The sequence below is a fragment of the Equus caballus genome, chromosome 1 (assembly GCF_041296265.1).
Source record: "Equus caballus isolate H_3958 breed thoroughbred chromosome 1, TB-T2T, whole genome shotgun sequence".
In the NCBI taxonomy this organism is placed as follows: Eukaryota; Metazoa; Chordata; class Mammalia; order Perissodactyla; family Equidae; genus Equus; species Equus caballus.
Window position 1 is genome coordinate 58,559,578 of NC_091684.1, and position 21,830 is coordinate 58,581,407.

At 52.5% G+C, this 21,830-nt stretch overlaps 1 protein-coding gene and 2 long non-coding RNA genes across 8 annotated transcripts in view; 2 read left to right on the plus strand and 1 right to left on the minus strand.

Moving 5' to 3' along the window:
* The first annotated feature begins 357 nt into the window (after positions 1-357).
* The window catches only part of TSPAN15 (tetraspanin 15), a 53,197-nt gene continuing 31,724 nt past the window's right edge, over positions 358-21,830 (plus strand). For 2 of the 5 annotated variants that reach the window (XM_070263016.1, XM_070263015.1), the window contains exon 1: positions 365-656. In XM_070263016.1, the coding sequence (XP_070119117.1) occupies positions 561-656 (96 nt within the window). In that variant the 5' untranslated portion in view covers positions 365-560. Of the gene's footprint in view, positions 657-7,302; positions 7,339-10,596; positions 10,678-21,830 lie in introns of those variants that run through there. The other 3 variants (XM_070263019.1, XM_070263023.1, XM_023644181.2) reach the window with 3 other exon arrangements.
* On the plus strand, positions 12,532-17,174 carry LOC138923577 (uncharacterized). 2 transcript variants are annotated; one of them, XR_011437355.1, is made up of 5 exons: positions 12,532-12,655; positions 13,116-13,152; positions 15,570-15,680; positions 15,832-15,969; positions 16,763-17,174. It is a non-coding gene; the product is annotated as an uncharacterized lncRNA (long non-coding RNA). The 2 variants fall into 2 exon arrangements; XR_011437354.1 differs by lacking the exon at positions 12,532-12,655 and having other exon boundaries at positions 13,042-13,152.
* Positions 13,363-20,847, minus strand: LOC138923578 (uncharacterized). The gene is made up of 2 exons (XR_011437356.1): positions 20,117-20,847; positions 13,363-15,957 (listed from the first exon to the last, which is right to left on the minus strand). It is a non-coding gene; the product is annotated as an uncharacterized lncRNA (long non-coding RNA).

The window sequence follows — 21,830 nt, forward strand, 5'->3', positions numbered from 1 at the left end:
TCCCTCAGCTCCCCATAGGCTGAGCAACTCCACTTCCTTATTCCATTCACATCTTGCCCACTCATTTGCACACTTTTAACACCTTAGCAGTTACTTCCTGCCCTTTTCCCAGAGTCCTTCCTCTTGACAACGGTGGAAAGCGCGTATTTCTATGTACCCCGGATCAGGCACACGCGCTCTCTGCCTAGCGCTCCTCAGTACACACTCTCCCACGCCCCGCTCCGCGCCGGCAGCACAGGAGTTTCTAAAGTTGCACGCGACCTCGTTTGCAAAATCCTCGCCCTCTCCCCTCTCTTCCCCTCCCTTTGCCTCCAGTGGGTCCCGGGTCGCAGCCCCGCCCCCGGCCCGCCCCCTCCCAGAGGCTGGGCTGCTGCCTCATGCGCATTGGCCGCCGGTGCTGGCTGGTCCCGGCCCGGCGCTGTGATTGCAGCTCGCAGATGTCAGTCGCCGAGCGAGCGCCGGTGGCGGGGCGGGTAGCCCGGCAGCCGGCAGGCAGCCGCAGGTGGGGCTGTTCACAGCTAAGAACCTAGCCCCGGAGCCCCGCGCCGGGAGTGTCCAGGATGCCCCGCGGGGACTCGGAGCAGGTGCGCTACTGCGCGCGCCTCTCCTACCTCTGGCTCAAGTTCTCACTCACCATCTACTCCACAGTGTTTTGGGTGAGTGACTCTAGCAGGGCCCCAGGAGGGGAGGGGGGACGCCTATACTCCCTTGACCGTCCCCAGGCCGAGCCCGGGGTTGGGTCTAGACTTGGCTGCTCCAGGGAGGGCGCTGGAAGTGCACGCCTGACTTCTTGTCCTACTCTCCTTTGGAACCGGGAAATTCTGGCGACCCAAGCTCAGCCTGAATTTCAGCCACCCGGTTGGGAGCATTAGAGCTGGTTGGCTACGACAAAGGAGCGCTACGTGGCTCCCCTGTGTGCACCTGGACAGCGGTTTGGTCCTCGAGTCCCTGCGCATCCGTTGGTGCGGTAGGCCGTGGTTAGGCGTTGGCAGCGCCCCCCGACCCCCCTCCGCTCTTGCCAGTTATTGCCGAGTTTGCCTCCCCATCAGCCTGCGGAGAAGGAGTGGTCAGGCTCTGTGGTCCGAGTTGGGAGGCCTGGACTCCTGGTCCTGTCCGCAATTTAGTTGCTGATGCCCCTGAGCAAGATGCTTCCCCACTGTGCCTTGGTTTCCTCTTGGGCGGAAGGAGGGTGTGTGCCTTGTCCGCAGTGTAGCCATGAGGATTCCTCCAGACGACATCTGGGAAGGTGTCCCGCACTCCTAGGTGCTCAGTAACTATTTCCCACCCACTGAGCTTACATCCTCTGTCTTGTTGGGGGCCAGGATGGGAGTGGTTGGACGTGAACCAGGCTTCAAATCCTGCTACAACCACTTTCTAGCTGAGTGATCTTGGGGAAGTTACTTCAACTCCCTAGGCCGTAGTTTCCTCATCTGCAAATGGAGACAGTAATTATATACAACTTTTAGGATGACTGTGGAGATTAAATGAAATAGGCCAAGTACAGTACTTAGCTTAGGGACCAGCCAGGAGCTCAAGAAGTGTGAACCATTATTACTGATGTGGGCAGGGAAGCTGGGCCTCGTGGTAAGCTGACGCACGAGACTGGATTTCTTTTTTTTTTTTTTTTTTTTAAAGATTTTTTTTATTTTTTCCTTTTTTCTCCCCAAAGCCCCCCGGTACATAGTTGTGTATTCTTCGTTGTGGGTTCTTCTAGTTGTGGCATGTGGGACGCTGCCTCAGCGTGGTCTGATGAGCAGTGCCATGTCCGCGCCCAGGATTCGAACTAACGAAACACTGGGCCGCCTACAGCGGAGCGCGCAAACTTAACCACTCGGCCACGGGGCCAGCCCCTGAGACTGGATTTCTTTATGGAGATTTCAGACTAGGCTGGGCCTCTCCTAGAAATGAGGATATCTTTCTCGGCTCTGTGGTCCCAGCCCTGCCACTCTAGAATAGCCCCCTGCCTCAGTATGCCACAGGGAAGACTTGCTCAGGGGCCTGAGGGGGGTCACCAACACCCATCCTCCTCAAAACACCACACTCCTGATCTCCTCGGCCCCTCATTGCATCCGTTCTGCTGGTAGGAACTGCTAAGTCTGCCATCAGGCTTGGCTTTCCTTGTGAATCCTCTGTGATGTGACCTTGCCTGGTCGAGAGATCCAGATTCTAGTTCTGTTACTGACTCACTGGGAGATCTTAGGCAAGTCACTTCCCTGTTTGGGGCTTCAGAGCTGTTAATTGACTTGCTCCTGTCCTAGTCCAGTTACCTGACTCTAGGTAAGGTGGCAGAGAGATGAGCAGGGAGTTTGGGGTCCAGAGGATGGAGCACGGACCTCTTGGCAGAAGTTCCAGGGAGGCAGAAGGTTGTGTGTGGAACTGGGATGGGGGTGATTTGAGCTATCATTCAGTGGTTCTCTCCCAAAGTAGGATCAGAAGCAACTTAGGAACATTACAGATACCTGGGCCCTGACATAAATATTTATTTAAACTTACTTAAGCTCCCCAGGTGATGCTCATGTGTAGTCAGGGTTGAAAACTACTGGTCTAGATGGCCTCATAGGCAACCTCGATTCTGATTCTGGGATTTTTTTTTTTGCGTGTGTGTGAGTAAGAGTGGCCCTGAGCTAACAGCTGTGCCCATCTTCCTCTATTTTGTGTGTAGGACACCACCACAGCATGGCTTGATAAGCAGTGCCATAGGCCCATGCCTGGGATCTGAACCTGCAAACCCCAGGCTGCTGAAGCAAAGTGCATGAACTTAACTGCTACACCACCGGGCCTGCCCCTGATTCTGGGATTTTTTTTTTTTTTGCCTGCCCCTTGCTTGTCTGGCCTCGGGAGCTCTTCACTCTGTGGGTCAGAGTTGGGAGGCTAAGGTTCATGGGTAGGGAGGTGGAAACATAAGGGAAGACCGGGAGTCAGAAGGTGGCGGTTCCCTTTCTGGCTTCACCCCTTCTCTTGCTATGCTATGTGATCACTGACCAACCTCTGAACCTCCTTGCACCCCTATTTTCCCATCTGTAAAATGGGTAACTGATACCCGGCCCCACACTTCATTGGATTGTTTTTAGGTTAGTAATATGGGGAGATGGTGACATGTGGGCAAGCCAAGTCCTATGCAAACGTAAGTTATGCAGTTAAAACAGAACTCGAAGTTTCAAGGCCTTGTTCTGTCACTGTCCCCTGTAGCCACGAGAGAAGACCACCATCTGGCCCTTGCTTTGCTTCTCGTGGGGCAGGGTGGGACTCAGAACTTAGAATCCTTCCTCTCCAGCCACCTGAGATCGCTGTACCAAACCCTTAACTTCCCATCCCTGGAGGTATTTCTGCTTGGAAATCTCCCCGCCCATGCCAAGAACTCAGCCACCTGCCGGTTCTGCCAGGGCAGCTCAAGGGCCAGAGTTTGACTGCAGGGCGGAGGCCCAGGGTGAATGAGTAATTTGTCCTGGGCCAGGTGTGCTGCTGATTGGAAGCCATTACAGCAAAGCCCATTATCTCTGGTGCCATCGCTGGGGAGGAGGAGTGGGGCCAAGGGTTACTTGCTTTATAAGCACAGAGTGCTAACACTTTCATCTTGTCTTTAGGTCTGGAAGAGGCAGTAAGTTTTACCATAGCCATGCGCCTTCTGTAGACTTTTTGCTTTAAAACTTATTATCAAATAGGAAATACAAGGATATTGTACAAAATTTAAAAGTATGAAAGTGTAGTCATTGGTGGCTCTGCCCTGTCCCTGGCCTGCCCTGTTCAGAGGGGACCTCTCTTATCAGTTTCTGTGATTCTTTCCTGAGAGAATATCCTAGACATAGGATGCCCTAGGCACAAATGTGTGCATGTATTATATATTCCCCCCCCCACACACACACATAAGGAGGCACACTATACACTGTTCTGCCCTTACCTTTTCACTTACATTTAAATCCGTATACATTTTGGAGTTCTGCTAGAGGCTGCCTTGTTCTGTTTGATGGCTGCATAAAAATCACTGTGGGATAGGGGCTGGCCCCATGGCCAAGTGGTTAAGTTCGTACGCTCCACTTTGGCAGCCCAGAGTTTCGCCAGCCCAGGGTTTCACCGGTTTGGATCCTGGCCGCGGACGTGGCACCGCTCATCAAGCCATGCTGAGGCAGTGTCCCACATGCCACAACTAGAAGGACCCACAACTAAAAATATACAACTATGTACTGGAGGGCTTTGGGGAGAAAAACGAAAAATAAAATCTTTAAAAAAAAAAAAAAAATCCCTGTGGGCCCTGCCAGAATGAATTCAGCCAGTCTCCAGCTGGGGCACTCAGGTTGTTTCCAACCCTTAGTTACTGCACACACTGCTGCAGTGAGCCTCTCTGAGCGTGTCATTTTGCCCACATATGTCTATGTCTGCAGGGTATTTTCTAGGAGTGTAATTGCTGGGTTAGAGGGTAAGTGAATGTGTAACATACATACAGAGATGCATCCATCATAGGTGTATACAGCCTGATGAATGTTTGCAAAGCGAACACCCTGTGTAATCAGACCCCAGGTCAATCGACAGAATGGACAGCAGAAGCCTGAAGCCCCCCGTGCCCACTTCAGTCACCAGCCCTTTCCTCCAGCAGCAATCTCTATTGGAACGTCTAATCGCACAGAACAGCTTTGCCTGTTTTTGAACGTGCATTTAAAATTTTGATAGATGTTGTTAAATTGCCCCAGGTAGAGGTTATACCAATTGTAATATTATTTATTATCTTTCTTTAAACTGAGACACTTTTTCGACTTAAATTCTTTTTACAAGGAGGCTTTATATCTCTTCTGCCAATGGGAAACCAGTTTTCCCTCTTCAAAAATAGCAGGTATCAGTTATAGTGAATACAGCGCAGGGAAAACAGAACAACGTTACTAAATCCTAGTTAAATGTTCTGGTGCTGTAGGTGGTGAACCTGAGGCCTGCCCTCTTTGTCCAAAAGGCAAGTTGGCAAGTGTTTGAGCAGCTTAAAGAGAAACCAGCACCAAACCTGAGATTTGCTCCTTGATGCCATCAGAAGGATCAGGAGCAATGAAACTTTTCTCAGTTTGTGAGTCAGCATGAATAGCACCTTGACCCACTTACAACAGTCTCCTCTCCTACACCTGGGGGCCCACGGAGGATGTATTTTGGGGTCAGTCCGCAGAGGCATGAGCCCCCAGGTCCCCTCATTTCCGGTTCAGGGCTCCTTCCGGTAGGTCACTGAGGATGTCTCCAAGAGAAATGAGCTCACTCCGGGGCACCGGAGCCTCCTTCCCACCACTCAGGGTGAATCATTCTGACACATGTGCCCTCAGCCCACTGGGGACACATCTCTAATTTTAGCTCTGACCACAGGGTATCCCAGAGATCCGCTTACACGATGGTTTTTCCTTGCTAGACTGTGGGCTCCTGGAGGTCAGGGCTGTAGCTCATTCATGTCCTTTTCCAGATGCTGGCCTCGGGGCTGGGCCCACAGCGCTCAGGGAAGGCTTGTTGAGTTGGGGTAGTCAAGTCCCAACCTGTGTCTTGTAAGCAGGGATGTGAGATGGGAGCACCTGGGTCAGAGGCTGAGCTGGGTGTGTAGCCTACAGTGGTCATGTTTGCTGAGGCCTTGAATTTGCAAAGTGGGCTGGGCTGATCATGGAGACACTGGCTCTCTAGAAAGCATCAAGCCTGTTGCCTTGACGATGAGGTAGGGTTTCCAATTGGGTAAGAGTGTCAGAGCTGATGGGTATTGACTAATCAGGAAGAAAACGACTCGGGGTGAGTAGAAGGAAGCAGCACAGGTAGGTGGGGGAAGTAATAAGTGTCAGCAGCGATATTAACTCTTCCTGGCCTTCTCCAAGGCTGGACCCCCTTATCAAAGATTGGCCCAGGATTCTTTATATTTCCCTATAGTTTAATGGTTAAGAGTGGGGACTCTGGGCCAGGTGGCCTGGGTTCAAATCCCAACTCCGGCACTTACAGGTGGAGTGACTGAGGCACTAACTTCCGTGGGCCTCCGTGGCCTTGTCTGTAAAATGAGTGATATTAGAACCTACCTGAGAGTTGCTGGGACCATTAAGTGCATCGATATATAGGAAGAGTGTAGGGCAATGCCTGGCACGTGATAAACACCACGTCAGCTGCTTCAGGGTTAGCCAGCCTTGTCCTACCTTCCTCTGTGTTCTTCTAGGTGCCTGAGAACCATAGACTGAGAACTAGAGGGGCCCTTCAAGGCACCTCCAGTGTGACCTTTTCATTTTACCAAGGAGAACACAGGCCTGGAGAGAGGCAAGGAGTCGCTTGGACCCCACAGTGCCAGTTAGTGACAAACTGAGACCAGGACCCAGGTTGCCTGACTCCAGTTTCTCCACTGGGTTTCTGTGACCTTTATTTGCCCCCCTTCTCCACTCCCCACCCCCCACCCCCAGCCTGCTGTGGTCCCTCCCTTGTGTCAGGGCTCAGGCTGTGGGTGGAGGACAGCATTTCTGCAAAGAGCCAGATAGCCGGCCTCTCAGTTAAGCACCAGATGAAGCCAGACAGAGAAGGGAGATTCAGTTTCCTGCAGGAATTTCTAAGCGTTGAAAAGAGGCTTATTGTTTTGGAGAAAATAATGTGTGCATATAGTAAACAGGAATTTCAAGCAATTCAGGTAAGTGCAGTGAAAAGTCACCTTCGGTTCTGCCACCAGGAGAGAACCACTGTGATGTGTGAGTAAACACCCACTCGGACATCTCCTTGTGCGTATATGTACATATTTTATTTCCTTAATTTTTATTGTGCTTGATGCATTGGGCAGGTCCGTTTTCCTCTTGTTCTAGGCAAACATTTCACAGAGAAAAGAGTGAAACTCAAGCAGAAAGTGAGGTAGGCTTCATGCTGGCGAACTGCTCGCTGTGTCTAATGGGCTGTCGGAGGTGGTCTGGAGGCGAGGATACTGGGCTGGGGCCTCGGGCACAGAGAGCCACTCCCCTCCCCAGCCAGGCCACAGGGCCTTTAAAATCCAGAGAATCAGGAAGGCAGCCCTGGAAGGGGTTCGGAGACTCTTCTGATGCACCCATTTTCCAGATGAGCAAACTAAGGCCCCGAGAAAGTTTCTTTGCTCTTAGTCTGGGCTTCTGTGCGTGAACCCTTCTCTCCCTGTCAGAGAGGGATTGTTTGAAGGGTAGGACTGCATTGGGACCTCGCTGCCTTTGGTTGTTTGTTCCTGAGAAGCAGGAGTAATGACTGCCCGCCTTCCTTCCCCTGCCCAGTGCCTCTTCTCTCTGGGTGACTCACATGCCAACCTGGGGTGGGGCTCAGAGTAAACCAGAGAAGGGACTGATAATGAAATTCTGTACCAGCCGGCTCCACATGCAGGGGAAAGCTGTCTTCTGGGTAAGCCGGGACAAGGGGATTGTAAAGATACACCTTTCCCAGAGAGAACCTTTGGATGTGGGTGGATTTGAGTCGACATCTTAGAGGAAGGCAGGAGAGTTGTCTTGACCTACCATTCTCTCCACGGTGGGGCTGGTTCGTTTGCTTATTCAGTCAATAGTTATTTGATGCCTACTGTGTATGCCAGGCCCTGTGAGAGTTACTGGGAAACAACTATGAACAAGAGAGGCTTAGTGCAGACCTTGGAAGACAGACAAACCAGGAAATAAACATAGCTTGTGACAGGTGCTAAAGAGGAAATTAGGGGGCCAGTGGGAAGAGATGGGAGTTCCTACTTTAGATGGTGTGGGCAAGGAGGCCTTTATGAGGAGCTGATATTTCAGCTGAGGCTTAAAGAGTGAGAAGGAGCCAGCCATAAAAAAAGGCCTGTAGAGAGCATCTCAGAGAGAGATCAGTAAGTGCAAAGGCCCTGAGGTAGGCAAGTATGGCTGGAGCAGATGAGGAAGCCCAAAAATGGCCAAGTTGTGGGTGGAGAGGGTGACAGGGGCCTAGTTGTACGAGGAGTTGGGGTCTGAGTCACTGAGGGGAGGTTTAATTGTCAGGGCCTGATAGCAGGGTCATCTGAAGACACAGATTGAGTGCTGGTTCTGCTGTGTCCCTGGGAAAAGGACCAACTCTCTGAGCCTCTTAGACTCCTCATGTATGGATATCCTAGAGGGCTGTTGGGGGGCTCCTGCAAAATGAGAGATGCAAAAGTACCCAGCACATTGTAGGTGTCCACGACGGGATGGCGACTTACCTGGGGAGCCTTGCAGAACTCAGGGTAGCTGGGACATAAGATGTGATGAGGACTTTTGGCATCCATCTCGTCAGAGGAGGCTGCTCTCTGCTGGGGATGCTCTGCCTGCCTGGAGCAGACGGCTGTGGCCCTGCCCTTGGGCCGAGAAATCCACCCCCTTGGGAGTGCACGTGGCCTTTCCCAGGGGTTGGGTCCTTCCTACTTCTTAGTTCCTGGGCTTTCGTGGCGCGCCAGCAGAGTCTGTGTGCCACACGATGGGTACACAGGTCCAGGCAGGCTGTCCTAGCAGTATCCTGCAAGGCTCTGAGAGCTGGTCCCAGCACCTGGAGAAGCACTTCCGGGAGCCCAGGGGCAGGGTCTGCCTGTGCCAGGGTGGCAGTCACCCCCGTGCATTTGTTCAGCTCCAGGCTAGGCTCTCCCCGCCCCACCCCGCCAGGAGGAGGGGAAAACAGAAGACTAAGTTGTCATCTTCCTCACCTGGAGGTCAGCCCATGCGGGAGATGGAAGCTGAAAACAAGCAGCTGCGGCCAGTTGGAGGCCATGTGTGGTTTCCTGCCGGGCCGCCTGGCCGACGGCAGAGGAGGCTGGGAGAAGACTTAAAGGAGGCGGGAGGGGGCTTGAACGGGCTGGAGGCCAGGCAGAGAGGAGTGGAGATGGGCTTGGGAGAGGGAGGGTGGGTCACTGCAGAACAGGATGTTTGTCGGGCCTAGATGCTGAGGTCAGAAATGCCCTCTGGGAAGGCTGGGGCCTGGAGGCTGAGGAGGCCCAGCTTCATCAGGAGCACTTCTTGGTGGCTGGGCGAGGAGCAGGTCTGAATGGCTGTGTGACTGTGGACAAGTCACAGACGACTCTGTGCCTCAGTTTCCTTGTCTATGGTAAGGGGCCAGGCTTGGATGGGATGATGCCTCCAGGGCTCTTAGCAGAGCGTCTTGTGTGATAAGCATCAGCGCAGATGGCAGGAGGACGGGCATCACTGGGCAGGCCCAGAAGCTCGCTGGGGCTGCTGAGAGGGACCCGGGGGCGCGGGAGGAGATGCAGTCTTGTGCCTGCCTCACTGCACTTTGCTTCCCCTCTTTGCATTCTCAGAACAACCCCGTGAGCAGGTGCACGGGGGCAAGTGTCCCATTTTACAGCTGGGGAGACCGAGGCCTTGGGAGGGGACGTAACTAGCACAACCCATTTGCATCCTCCCCCCCACCCCCCCACAAGAGTGCTTTCACTGTGGAAGCGGTGCCTGCTGTTTTATTTAATTTTTTTCCCATGAGATTTTCTCAGAACGGGGGTATTTGCATCTTGGCCTGCAGGGAAGTAAATATTTGCCCAGAGTGTAGAAGGAAAACAGCCTTGGCCTGGTCGGCGCTCAGGGCCCTCCTGCTTCCTGCTGGAGAGCCCCTCTCAGGATGTGGCGTGTGGCCTTGGACAAGTCACAGCATCCCCAAGCTGTTTCGGTCCCCTACCGGACGACTGCTGTGCTGGGTGCAGTATGGGGGCCGCAGAGGGGCTCGGGGTCAGGCGGTCAGTTCTTGTGCACCCATCATGTGCCGGACACTGTGCCTGGCACTGGGGGCCCAGAGACGGGAGCAGCGTGCCAGCCCCCTGCCCAGCTCGTCACAGACTGGGGCAAAGTCTCCTGGCTGGAGCAGAGTGCAGTGGGGGCTGGCTTCCGAGTCTAGCACTGAATTCTGAGACGGGGTCACTTCCCGAGGTCAAAAGACAGGACCTTCTAGGCCAGTGGGCCTGGGCTCTGGCTCCAGGCCTCTTGCCCTGGAGGACTTTACAAGTACCCATGTGCAGACCCCATCCTCAGAGCTCATCCCGCGGACCTGGGTGGGGCCCAGACGCCTATGATTGTTAAACTTCCCCTGGGATTCTAACATGCAGCAGGAGTGGAACCGCAGCTCACTGCGGTGTCCCTGAGGGGATTCTGACGGGACTGGCCCGGTTCCAAGCCGACTTTCTCTCCTGCTGAATCCTGAGTGATGTGCTGAACCTCCCTGACCTCACCAACAATCAGGACAGTCTCTGTGTGCCCGACGGTTGGTGTGCGTGTGTGGGAGAGGCCCACCCCGAGGGAGAGGTCCCGGACAGGGGGACAGCCTGCCAGGCACGGGGGGAGGGATGTGAGAGGAGTTGGCGGGGCCCAGTCTGAGTCAGAAGGGCTGGTGGAGGTGTGTGGAGACCACCAACCTGGGGATATGGGAGATGAATGAGAGGCTGGGCCGGGACCCGGATCATCTCGGAGGAGGAAGGGGGTCCATGGTTCTAGAATTTTGTTTTCTTTTTGGTTATCTTTATAATATCCTTTTATCTGCTCTAAAGGCAACACTTCTCTCTCGTTAACTTTGTAGCTTTGTGACTTGAAGAAGTTTCTGTAGAACCAGACTTAAGTTTCTTGAGTCAAGAATTCACACACTTGGAGGGTGAGCTGTGATAATCTTCCCCTTTAATTATGTCTCCAGTTTGAGAACTACTGATGCGTTGGATTCATGTTGGAAAGGTGGTGTGTGATCTCTGGAGTCAGCGACGGCAGTTCTGACCCTGTAAGAGAGGTATCACAGGTGGTGAGAAAGAGTTCCAGATAGGTGAGATGAACTCGCTGGGGGCCCGTTGGTAGAGGGATGGGGACCTGACTTCTGACTCTGACGGGTGAGCTCTGGAGTGGGTTGTATGGTGGCCCCCCTCAAAAAGATATGTTCATGTCCTAGAACCTGTGAATATGACCTTATTTGGAAAAAGAGTCTGAATCTTGGAAAAATTAGGTTCAGAATCTTGAGATGAAATCATCATGGATCAACTGAGTGCCTTAAATTGAATGGAAAGTGTCGTTGTAAGAGAAAGGCAGAGGGAGAAAGGAAGAGGAGAAGACACAGACACAGAGGGGAAGGCCTGTGAAAGCAGAGGAGACACCCGGAGAACGGAGCCACCTGAGCTGGAAGAGGCGCGGGGCGATTTTCCCCTAGAGCCTCTGGAGGGAGCCTGGCCTCTCCACACCTTGGTTTTGGATGTCTGGCCTCCAGAATTGTGGGAGAAGACACTTCTGTTGTTTTAAGGCACGCAGTTCTGGTAATTTGTTAGGCAGCTCCAGGAAAGGAATGCAAGCCCTTTCTGCTTCACCGGGTGGCCTCACGAGGGAGAGGCCCCATTCCGCAGGGCCCTCAAAGTCCCCTTCCCTTCTGCGGGCTGTGCTCGCGTTGAGGAGGAGATGGGGATGGGGGAGGAGCCAGGCTGCCGGAGCTGAGGCCCACAGCCCTACCCTCCAGAGGCCCCGCCCCTCCTGTGGCCCCGCCCCCTCCCAGCCCATGCGCTCACGCAGGTCAAAGGCTGTGCTCTACACCTGGTTTCTTAAGGGCTTCCCCTCTGCCAGGAAAGCCTGATGGAAAGAGGTTAAAACAAGGGAACGCGAGTTATCTCTCAGGAAGGACTTCCTGGTTCTGAAGTAGTCAAATTGAAACTGCTTGTCAAGTGGGGCTGTAAAACATCTGGGATTCCCTTGCAACCTTTCAGGAGTGTCTCCCATCACTGGGGCAGTTAGGATGTGGCTTGGAATTCCAGTTGGGCCAAAATTTGAAGGGCCGTAGAAGGCAGCTGCTGCAACCCCTTCCTTGCTGACTGGAGGAAACTGAGACCAGACCACACAGCAAGCGCCTCAGATTCTAAAACTGTGGCCAGTGGGACAAGATTCATCGTTCAGAGGGGAGGGGACAATGGGCAGTGATTTCACCCCAGTATCATCCTCCAGTTGGGGACGTGGGTGTCCCACTGTAAACAGGCCTCCTGCTGCACCTGGGGACATGCCCGACATGTGACTTATCACAGAGTGGCCTCTGCAGGGCTGGAAAGAACTCAGGCAGCGGCAACCCTGGTTCCTGCCTCTGACTTGGTTCTGCTCAGCCCCTGACCTGGGGCTGCTGTTCCTTCTCCTGGTCCTGTGCTGGGCCAGAGGGACAGACAAGACCGCCCGCTCCCTGCCCCTTGAGAAGCTGGCACTCACTGAGTCCTCATAATGTGTTCAGGGCAGCTGCAGACATCTGTGACCGGGGCTGGGTGGGGCAGGCCAGCGGCTCCCAGGAGGCCCTGGCGGGGACACTTGGTCAGCAGTGGAGAGTGCGGCTCTGGGCTCCCAGGGGGCAGCGGCAGCCTCTTGACTCTTCCATCCTCAAGGGGGCTGGACTCATGATCAGAGCAGCAAAAAGATGAGGACAGGAGTTGTTCAGGGACCCTCAGTCCCCGAGACAGGAGTGGGGCCTGTTGGCCTCTTTTCCTTCTCTGCAAGGTCTCCTTGGTGCCTGCCTTACTTAGAATTCAACTTTCCCCTTCGCAGTTAGAAACTAGCCCCCTGCTGCCTGTTTAGTCTGGTTGTGTCCTCCACTTCCTCCTCTTTTGTCTTTCTAAAGCTAACAATTAATGGCCCTTCCTGTGTGCTGGGCGCTGGGCTGAGTTGTGTCTTCTAGACGTCTCTCACTGAATCTTCCAGCAGCCTTCAGTGGCAGCTCTGTGATCGCCCCATTCTACACGGAGGTAAAGGGAGGCCCAGAGAGGTCAGGGATCGGGCAAGTGAACGCAATGCCTCTCTCTTCTGGCCAACTTCAAGGTGCCTTCCTGTCCCAGGTGCTCATCCTTGGGAGAAGGACATCTTTTAGAGAGGTGGGCTGTTGGGGGTGGGTTGTTTGTTCATTGGTTCGGTCATTTAGTCACTCATCTAACGTTTCCTGGGCATATGGGGGCTCTCTGATTCTCCCCGAGGCTCTGCTGGAGGAGCCAGGGCCCTAGAGTGGGGATCAGCTTCCCGGGGCAGGGGCCCTGGGCTCCCCCAGGGAGGTGGGCTGACTGTCACCCTCTGTGGGAAAGGAGGGAGCAGACCCGCAGCGTCACGAGGCCCCTGGGTCAGGTCCCCACTGGGCTCTCTGGAGCTGCAGGAAGGCAGAAATGGAGCCACCTTCACTGTCCTTCAAAAACGGGTTTTTTGTTTTTCTTTTAGAACAAGATGTGCTGGGACGTGAGAACTTGTGCTCCTGGTGAGGGTGGGCAGCTTGCAATAGAGAGCACTGGCCTGGGAGTCTGGAGAACGGGGCATAGCTGCTGACCGAAAGCTGATGTGACCTTGTGGGAGTGACAGTCTCTCTGGACCTCAGATTCCTGTCTGCAAAATAAGGGGGTTGGGCCAGAACAGCGTCCATCTGCTTAGTCCTTAGGTCCACAAGAAGACGCTAGGCGGTTCCTGGGGGAACAGTTTAAAATTTAATATGTATGCATTAAGTGTAATGTGTGTTAAAGAAAATAATTGATACCTCAAATCTACAATTTCATAGATGTTGACTAGGTTAGGTCAGGACCATATTTAGCAAGAAAAGCCAGTTGATTTAAAGAAAAAAGTGGCACCTCTCTGTCAGGTGTGGGCACTTAACACAGTCTTTGTATCTGCTTAGTTTTTTTTTTTTTTGAGGAAGATTAGCCCTGAGCTAACATCCACCGCCAATCCTCCTCTTTTTCCTGAGGAAGACTGGCCCTGAGCTAACATCTGTGCCCATCTTCCTCTACTTTATCTGTGGGACACCTGCCACAGCATTGCTTGATGAGCATTGTGTAGGTCCGCGCCCAGGATCCAAACCAGTGAAGCAAAGTGCATGAACTTAACTGCTCACCACGCTGTATCAGCTGACTTTTAAAGAAAGAATGGGGATTCTCTTGCATTATAGCACCTTAGAAGTTACGCAAGAGTTTCCCCATCTCACAGGGTCTTCTGAGGTGACCACTGGGCAGGGGTTATCATTCCTGAGTAACAGCAGAGGCAACTGATGCTCAGAGAAGTAAGCGGTCTGTCTAAGGTCACACAGCTCCTAAGTGGCGGAGTGCCTCAGCTGGCCTGTGCTCTTTCCTGGGTCACACCAGCCCAGCCTCAGGGAGCGGTCTGTCACTGTGGCCTTTGCCTCCTCTCTCAGCTGGCACTTTCAGCCCCGGGGTTTCATGGTGATGTTGGTTTGAAGTGTACGTCTTCTCTTATCCTAAGTTTCTTAAGGCAGAGGAGGAGGGGACTGAAGGTGATGAGTGACCCCCTCCTCCAGGCCTCTCCCCCATGCACAGGAGCCCGTGGGGTCCTGCTTCCTAGTAGGCTCCCTTGGATGTCTAATAGGTAGGTTCCCATCACAGCCTGTATTTAGCCCCACTTAGCAGTTAGTGAAACATCTGCTTCAGGCATTGATTGCAGGCCAGAGGAGGCTGCCCGCCGCGAGCCTCTGGCAAGTTGGCCCCTGGCTGTGGCCACTGAGACTTCCCAGGCCAGAGGGCGCCTCAGACCTGTAAGCAGACCTCCTCTTGGAAGAAGTGGAACTTGGATTTTGCTTGCTTTTTCAACTCTTCTATGGTAAAAAAAACTAAACCATAGAAAAGGTGAAAGAATGACACAGTGAACACCCCTATGCCCACCAACCAGAATCCATAATTGTAACATTTGACCGTGTCAGAGTAGGTTGCAGACATCATGACAATTCACGCCAAATATTCCAGGGTGCATCTCCTAAAAAAAAGAACAATCTTGGATGCAACCACAACACCATTATGATGCCTAAGAAAATACCAAGTCCATATTAAAACTTCTCCAGTTGTCCCTAAGATGTTTCTCATTGTGCATAAAAAACAAAAAAACAAAAAAGAAAAGGATCCAGCATCACAGTTCATGCACTGCATTGGATCTCACTTAACAAAAACGTGAGGGTGAATGTTCTGGAATCCTGGGGAAGATGGTCATGTGTTACTTGCCTGCATTTGCCTGATCCACCAAGACCTACAGGGACCTTACCCTCTTGTTGCTTAGGGAAATCCAGAAAGTGGCAGGGAAAGGCTTGCTGGGTCTGGAAAGCAGTGTGGAGCTGCGGGGGCTCCTGCTTGAACCCTCTCCCTGTTAGAAGGAGAGCTGGTCAGTGGCTGGAAGCCAGACACGGGGCACTCCCTGAGAGCCTACCTGTCATCACCAGCTGCACCCAGTGGGCTCTGTGACAGGTGCTGGCGGGAGATGCTCTAAAGAGCTGCAGGACCCGGGGCCAGCTATGCTGCCTGCTTGGGGAGACCCCACGTGCCCTGTTTGCAAACCACCAGTGTGTGCCAGCCGGCTTCCGAGAAGTCAGTGTGCCCTGGGAGGTGTAGGGCGGAGCCCTTTGTTCCTGCTCTGATGCTTGGGGATGGTCGGGGTGGGGCCGGGAGAGGCCCCTTCTCTCATGTGAGATGGAGAGCCCTAACTCAGGAGTTCCTAATCAAGCTGTGATAGGAGAAATGGACTTTTTAAAAAAAAAATTTTAAGCCCAGAGAAAAGTTGAAAGAAGAGTTCAAAAAACAGCTGCATGCCTTTGAGTTACCAACTGTTAACATCTTGTCTTAACATCTCTCTCTCCCTCGTCTCTCTCTCAATAAATACAACACTTCTTTTTTGCCAACCCAGCTGAAAGGAAGCTGCAGCCATTGTGACGTCACACTTAGGTACCCCAGCATTCAGCGCTCCACAAAGGGCATTCTCCCACACGCTGCCGTTGTCCACCTGAAGAACATCACTGTTAAGTAAAACATCATCTGTGCAGTTCATGGCCAGATTTCCCCAGTTGTTCCCCACGTGTCCTCTGGCGCGTATTTTACCCAATCCAGGACGCACGGGGGGCTCACACATTGTTCTGGCTGTGATGTTTCTTTAATCTCCCCCGTTCTAGACTGTCCTCGCTGCTTTGGCTCCTTTGGAGCCTCCAGGCCGGTTGATCTGCAGAACATCAGCATTCTGGACTTCCTTCACAGTCTCCTCGTCACTGGGTTCAGGCCGCACGTTTCCTGCATGAGCGCTGTGGCGGGAGGTACAGGATACCATGTTAGGAGGCGTGTGTGTCCAGCCACCCACTGCTGGCCCTGCCGAGCTTGACCACCAGCCCTCTCAGTTGTAACACACATTTCCTCATGATAACAAATGTGTCAGCTTTGGGGTGATGCTTGGGGCTGTGTAGATATTCTGTTTTGAAGGCAAATCTGAGCGTGACTCCCGTGCTTAAATTATTTCAGTGATTTCCCTATTCCGACTTCAAAACGCATCGAGTCTGTCCACTTCTTCCCACCTTCACATGCCCGCCCAGGTCCAGGCCACTGTCACCTCACATCTGGGTTACTGCAGTAGAGTCTTGACTGCTCTCCCTTCGCGCCTCCATCCCCCAGTCTGTTCTCAGCACAGCAGGCAGAGTAACATTTGAAAATCAAGGTTCAGATTGCTCCTCTGCACACTTGTAATGCCTCCCACCCAGTCAGAGCAAAAGCCAGAGTCCTCTCCATAGCTTGAAAGGCTCCGGCTGGCCTTCCCTCTCGCCTCATCTCCCGCACTGCCCCCCTGCCACGCTGTGGCAGTGCTTCCTTGAACACATGGGCACATTCCAAGGTCTTGGTAGCTGCTTGGACATTTGTCCATATTGTCTACCACGTGGATGGTGGAGAGCCCTCCCCTACTTCAAGTCTTGGCTGGAATGTCTCTTTCCTGGCTATGCTATTTAAAATGACAGCCTCCTCCCCCAGCCTCCCTGGCCTCCCTTCCTGTGTTTTTCTCCACAGCACTCATAACCATGACATACTATGTGTTTTTCTTGTTTGTTTCTTCCCAACTAGAATGTGAGCTCCACCAAAGCTGGGATGTGGATGTTTGGTTCACTGCTACAGCTGTGCTTCCTCCACCCCCCGCCCCTTCCTGAAACAGCTGCTCTCAAAGCGGGCTCCAGGGATCCTTGTGGGGGACCCTTTCAAGGCATCTGAGAAGTCAAAGCCATTTTCATAATAATACTAAGATGGCATCTGCCTCTCCCATTCTCGTCTCCGGAGCGCACAGGGGAGTATTTCAGGGCACGTGATGGTCATGTGGCTACAGACAGATTGAGGAGCAGCTGTGGGGATCCAGCTGTCTTCTCATCAGGTGGACATTGACATTTGCAAAAATGTAAAGCCCATGCCGCTGTTTTCACTCAATTTGGTATTTTTTGGGAAATTTTTTATTAAATCTGTTGTTATTTCCAAACAAGTTAAATATTTTAAATATGTCTGTTTTAATTTCTCAAATAGTAAATAATCGATAGATATAAACCATAAAAACAAAAGCTCCAGGGTCCTCAAAAGTTTTTAAGAGTGAAAAGGAGTCCAGGGACCAAAAACTTTGAGAACCATCGGCTTACACAACCTCTCAGTAAGGAGATGTTGAATGAAGGAATTTTTTGGTTTAACCTGCGAGACCTGGCTTTGGTGGTCTGGCTTCTGCCAGGTTCCCTGGCTTCCTGCCCACCCCCATCCGCCTGTCCTTGGCTCCAGCTGTGCTGACCTGCTGTTCCCCTGGTACTTTCACGGGCATCTGTGACTTCCTGTCCCCTTCCAGAATTCTTCCTTGTCCACTACACGCTAATGCTAATAATGGACTTAGTTCAAACATCACCTCCTCTGGGGAGCCTTCCTCCATCTCACCAGTCTTGCCCATGATTTAGTGTCTCCTCCTCTCTGGTCCGTCTGCACCTTCCATCGCCTCTACCCCAGTGTTCCCCAACTCGGCTGCGTTTGTTGGTGAGCAAGTGTGTCTCACCAGACTGAGCTCCTTGAGCGCAGGAACTAGGCCTTATCTTTCTAGTCCCAATGCTGGCACATAATAGGTGCTTAATAAATGTATATTGAATCAGTGAGTGCTGCTTGGGAATTGAGAGTAGGGACTCCCCTGCCTCTGAATGATCCTTGGACCAAAGTTCCTCTAAAGGGGAGATGGCTTCTGGCATCTGATTTGAGTCTTGAAAGTCAGCGTCATGACAGTACTACATCTCTCCTGGGGAAGGAGAAGTCACATGCTGGGGGCCAGGAACTTTCGCACGGCGTCTTGCATCAGGGGCACTGTGGTTCGTTAGGCCTCTGAACCCACTTGGGCCCTGACTACTTCCCACGTGGCTTCTGTGGGGGGAGTGTGGTCTGGGAGCTAAGCCAGCAAACTTCCCGTGAATTTCTGGGACTAACACGTTTGCATAGTATATGCAGACTGTGAAGTTGTTGAGGTCAAAGATGGTATGTGTTTTGTTGGGTCCTGCGTACAGTAAATACCTGGAATTGTCTGTTTAATGGGTATAGTTAATACTGTAAATGTCAGTACCAGTGAGAGCTTCCCATTGTTGATTTCATAGGTGATCTGAAGTAGAGAGAGATCTCTATAGCTAGGGTAATCCAGGAAAGCTTCCCAGGGGAGGAGGGCCTTGAGCAGAGTTTGCGGATGGGCATTAGCCCTTTTGGGTTTCATTATTTCCAAAAAACAGTTGGTCTCCTTCCCACGGCTGCTGTGGGAGGCTGTGCTGGAGGCGTGTGCCTTGATCGAGGCTGTGTGGGAAGGGCATCTCTGTGGCTCCTGGGGCCTTTCTCATGTAGAAGTGTGACATTCCTGGCCTAGGTCAGAAAGCAGAGGCAGACCGCAGAGGGGGACTAAGGAGAGGGGACGGGCCACCCACTGTCTGCTGGTGGCCAGGGTTCTAGGAGGGGCTGTCTGGACAGGAGTTTCCATGGACTCCTGGAGCAGTGAAGGGACCCTGGGGGTTGGCCATGACAACCCCTTCCCTTTTGGGGTAGAGACTTGCCCACGGTCGCATGGGAGCTAGTGCCAGAGCTGGGACTACAGTCCAGGGCTCCCATGCCCCCGCAGTGCTCCTTCCAATGTAGGGCGCTGCCTCCTTCTGCCTTTGCCCTCTTTGGGGTCATGAGCCCTTGGAGTGGGGGCACTTTTTCTTCCCTAAGGCCCTCCACATGCCAGGCACTGACACTTGTGGTCTGATTTCTTCTCCACCTTCCAACCTAGTTCAGGGGCAGAGGGCTTAGTTCAGATATGGGATTTTGTGCAAAGGGGGGAAGAATGAACCAAGGGCCACATATATATAAGAAGCAATCTGATTCAGTTTTTCTTAGATATAAAACTACATCTAACTTAAAAACTAGAAACATGAAACACTTAGCACTTTCATTGCCAAAATCATGTAGAAATAGTGCTTAACTTATGTGTGCCCAATGCTGCCAGGTGTCCCCTAGGAAATGCTAGTCCTGGCTGTGGGGCCTTGCTGCTCTCTGCACTGCTGCTGGAATTTCCTTCACTTCTTCCTTCTTCCAGCCACCTCCCCCAACCCCCTCCCCCCTGTTCCTCCCCACACACTGTCTGCTCCCCCTCTGCTGGCTCCCTTGCAGGTGGCTCCCTCCTTTATTGTGGCTTCTCCTCTCAGCAGCCCAAGGGTCAGGGAGAGATCACAGGGATCCCCTCCTCCCCGCTGACCCCATCCCTGAAATTCCTCTTGCCCTCACTTTGGGTCCTGTGGGGATAACTCCCACGCTGTCTCTGGGAAAGGCCCCAGGCCAATGGAAGAAGGGAAGATGCCTGGCCCAGTTCCTAGGGACACATGTGTGCTCTGAAAGGCTGGGACTTGAACTGGAGGCCATTGTCTAGGACAAAGCCACCTTGTTGCCTCTGTGAGCCTGTGTCTCCTTTTAAAGCATCTGAGAGCAGGGGAGAGCTGGGCCATCTTACCCACTCCTGTTGGTGGCTCGCAGCTGTGAGTGGTGGAGCCTTGGCCCGCTGAGTGCTGTGGGCTGCAGGGCAAGGTGCTCCTGGGCCAGAGGAAGAAGGCAGAGGGTGACCAGCAATGGTTGGCACAGGGTGTATGTGCTCCTGAGTGGTTACCCCAGCAGAAAGCACCCCCTACTACCACCCTGCATAGCTCTTCATCCTTAGGGTCCCCAAGTCCATTTCCTAGAATCTCAGTCTCCATTCCCCATTCCTACCTCTCAGCTAGAGCTCCAACCCGAGGCCTAGGACACTGCCTGCAGTGGCCTGTGCTGGAGGACTTCCTGTCCCCACTACCAGGGCCACCAAGTCCAGGGAGCATTCCTGAGAACACTGGCTTTTGTTCTGAGTGGCCTCTGGCTAATGAGTCAGCCTGGCCTGGGGCCTGGCTGGGAGCTTACCTAGGGCTGAGATCTGGGAAGATAATCACTCAGATGCCATGGGAACACAGCTTTGGGAAGCAGGTTCTGACTCTTGGTTCAGACACAGGGAAGGTAGGGAGAGAGGGGTGGGGGGGAGGGGTGGATGGAGAGAGAGACAGAGGCAGAGAGAGGGAGAGGGCCAGAGACGGAGGGGAGAAGCAAACCAGGACAGGAGTGTGTTGGGTGGAGGTGATTTGCTCTTGGCTCTTCTTCCTCTCTTGGCTGTTTCCATGGTTTTCAGACTAACCACGAGTCACTCTTATCCTTAAGCCTTGGAAGGCTATTCTGGAATGGGATCACCAGCGTTTCTTCTTTGGGTTTATAGGCATCTGAAGCTATACCATTTCTCAGATTCATTCCTCCAACAGAGGTATTCGGGCCAGTTCCTGTGCTCACGGAAGGTCCAGTGGTATGAAGTCAAACTCCTGTGCACCCTTCAAGGCTCAGCTCCAATGGACTGTCTCTGATTTCCCAGGAGGAAGTAGTTGCTCTGCCTCATATCTCAGAATGTCCTGCTCAGTTATTTTTATACCACTTCCCTCCTGTCTGCCCCCAAACTCTTCCTCAGGAGAGTCCCAGCTGGGTTGGCTCTTCCTCCAGTGCTTCACATGTGTGTGATGGTTCTTGATTAGAAATTCCACTCTGCCCTGGCCGGCTTAAATAGCTGGGGCTTGCAAACCTCCCAGCTTAGCTCTTTCAGAGCCTGGAATGTGCTGCGTGTATATGGGAGTCTTTTAAATCAGGTTTCCGTAACCATTGGTGATGGCAGGGGTAGCAAAACAGACTGGTGTGCCCACTTAACTTGCCAGAGAGATTTGTTTTCCACCCCTGGACCTGGCTGGAGAGTCTGCTCAGGCAGGCCTGGGAAATACTGCCCAAAGCCTTTCCCCAGCTCTGCCCTGACAGCCTTGGAAAAGGTTGAGGGAGGTAGGGAGCACTGTTATTAGAAAAGTCATAATAAAGAAGATGTAGATAAAGAAGGGATAGACTATGCTTATGGGCAGGAAGTTTTGATAAAGATGTCAATTCTCCCCAAAGGGATCTGTAGATTCAATGCGGTTCTGGTCAAACCTCAGTAGGTTTGTTCCTGAAACTTGATAAGATGATTCTAAAATGGATATGGAAGAGTCAAGGTCTGAGAATATCCAGACACTTCTGAAGAAGACAGGAACGAGGGCCTTGACCTACCAGATGCCGGGATGTGTTATAGGTGCCGGCCTGGTGGTGCAGTAGTTAAGTTCACGTTCCGCTTCAGCGGCCTGGGGTCTGCCAGTTCGGATCCTGGGTAACCTGTGCACCAATTGTCAAGCCATGCTGTGGTAGGTGTCCCACATATAAAATAGAGGAAGATGGGCATGGATGTTAGCTCAGGGCCTGTCTTCCTCAGCAAAAAGAGGAGGATTGGCAGCAGTTAGCTCAGGGCTAATCTTCCTCAAAAAAAAAAAAAAAAAAAAAAGATGTGTTATAAAGCTATAGTCACTGCAATAGGGAGGGTTATTTAGGGATAGACAGATTGACTGTTGGAAGAGACAGGGAGCCAGAAACAGACCTAGGCATATGTGGAATCTGAGTGCATGACAGCACGGTCACAAAGATCAGTGGGGACAGAAAGACTGGTCAATAAATTATGTCTATTACAGACAAAAGCAGGCTATGTCAGAGAATGTCATGGATCAAGGATTGCAATTAACTA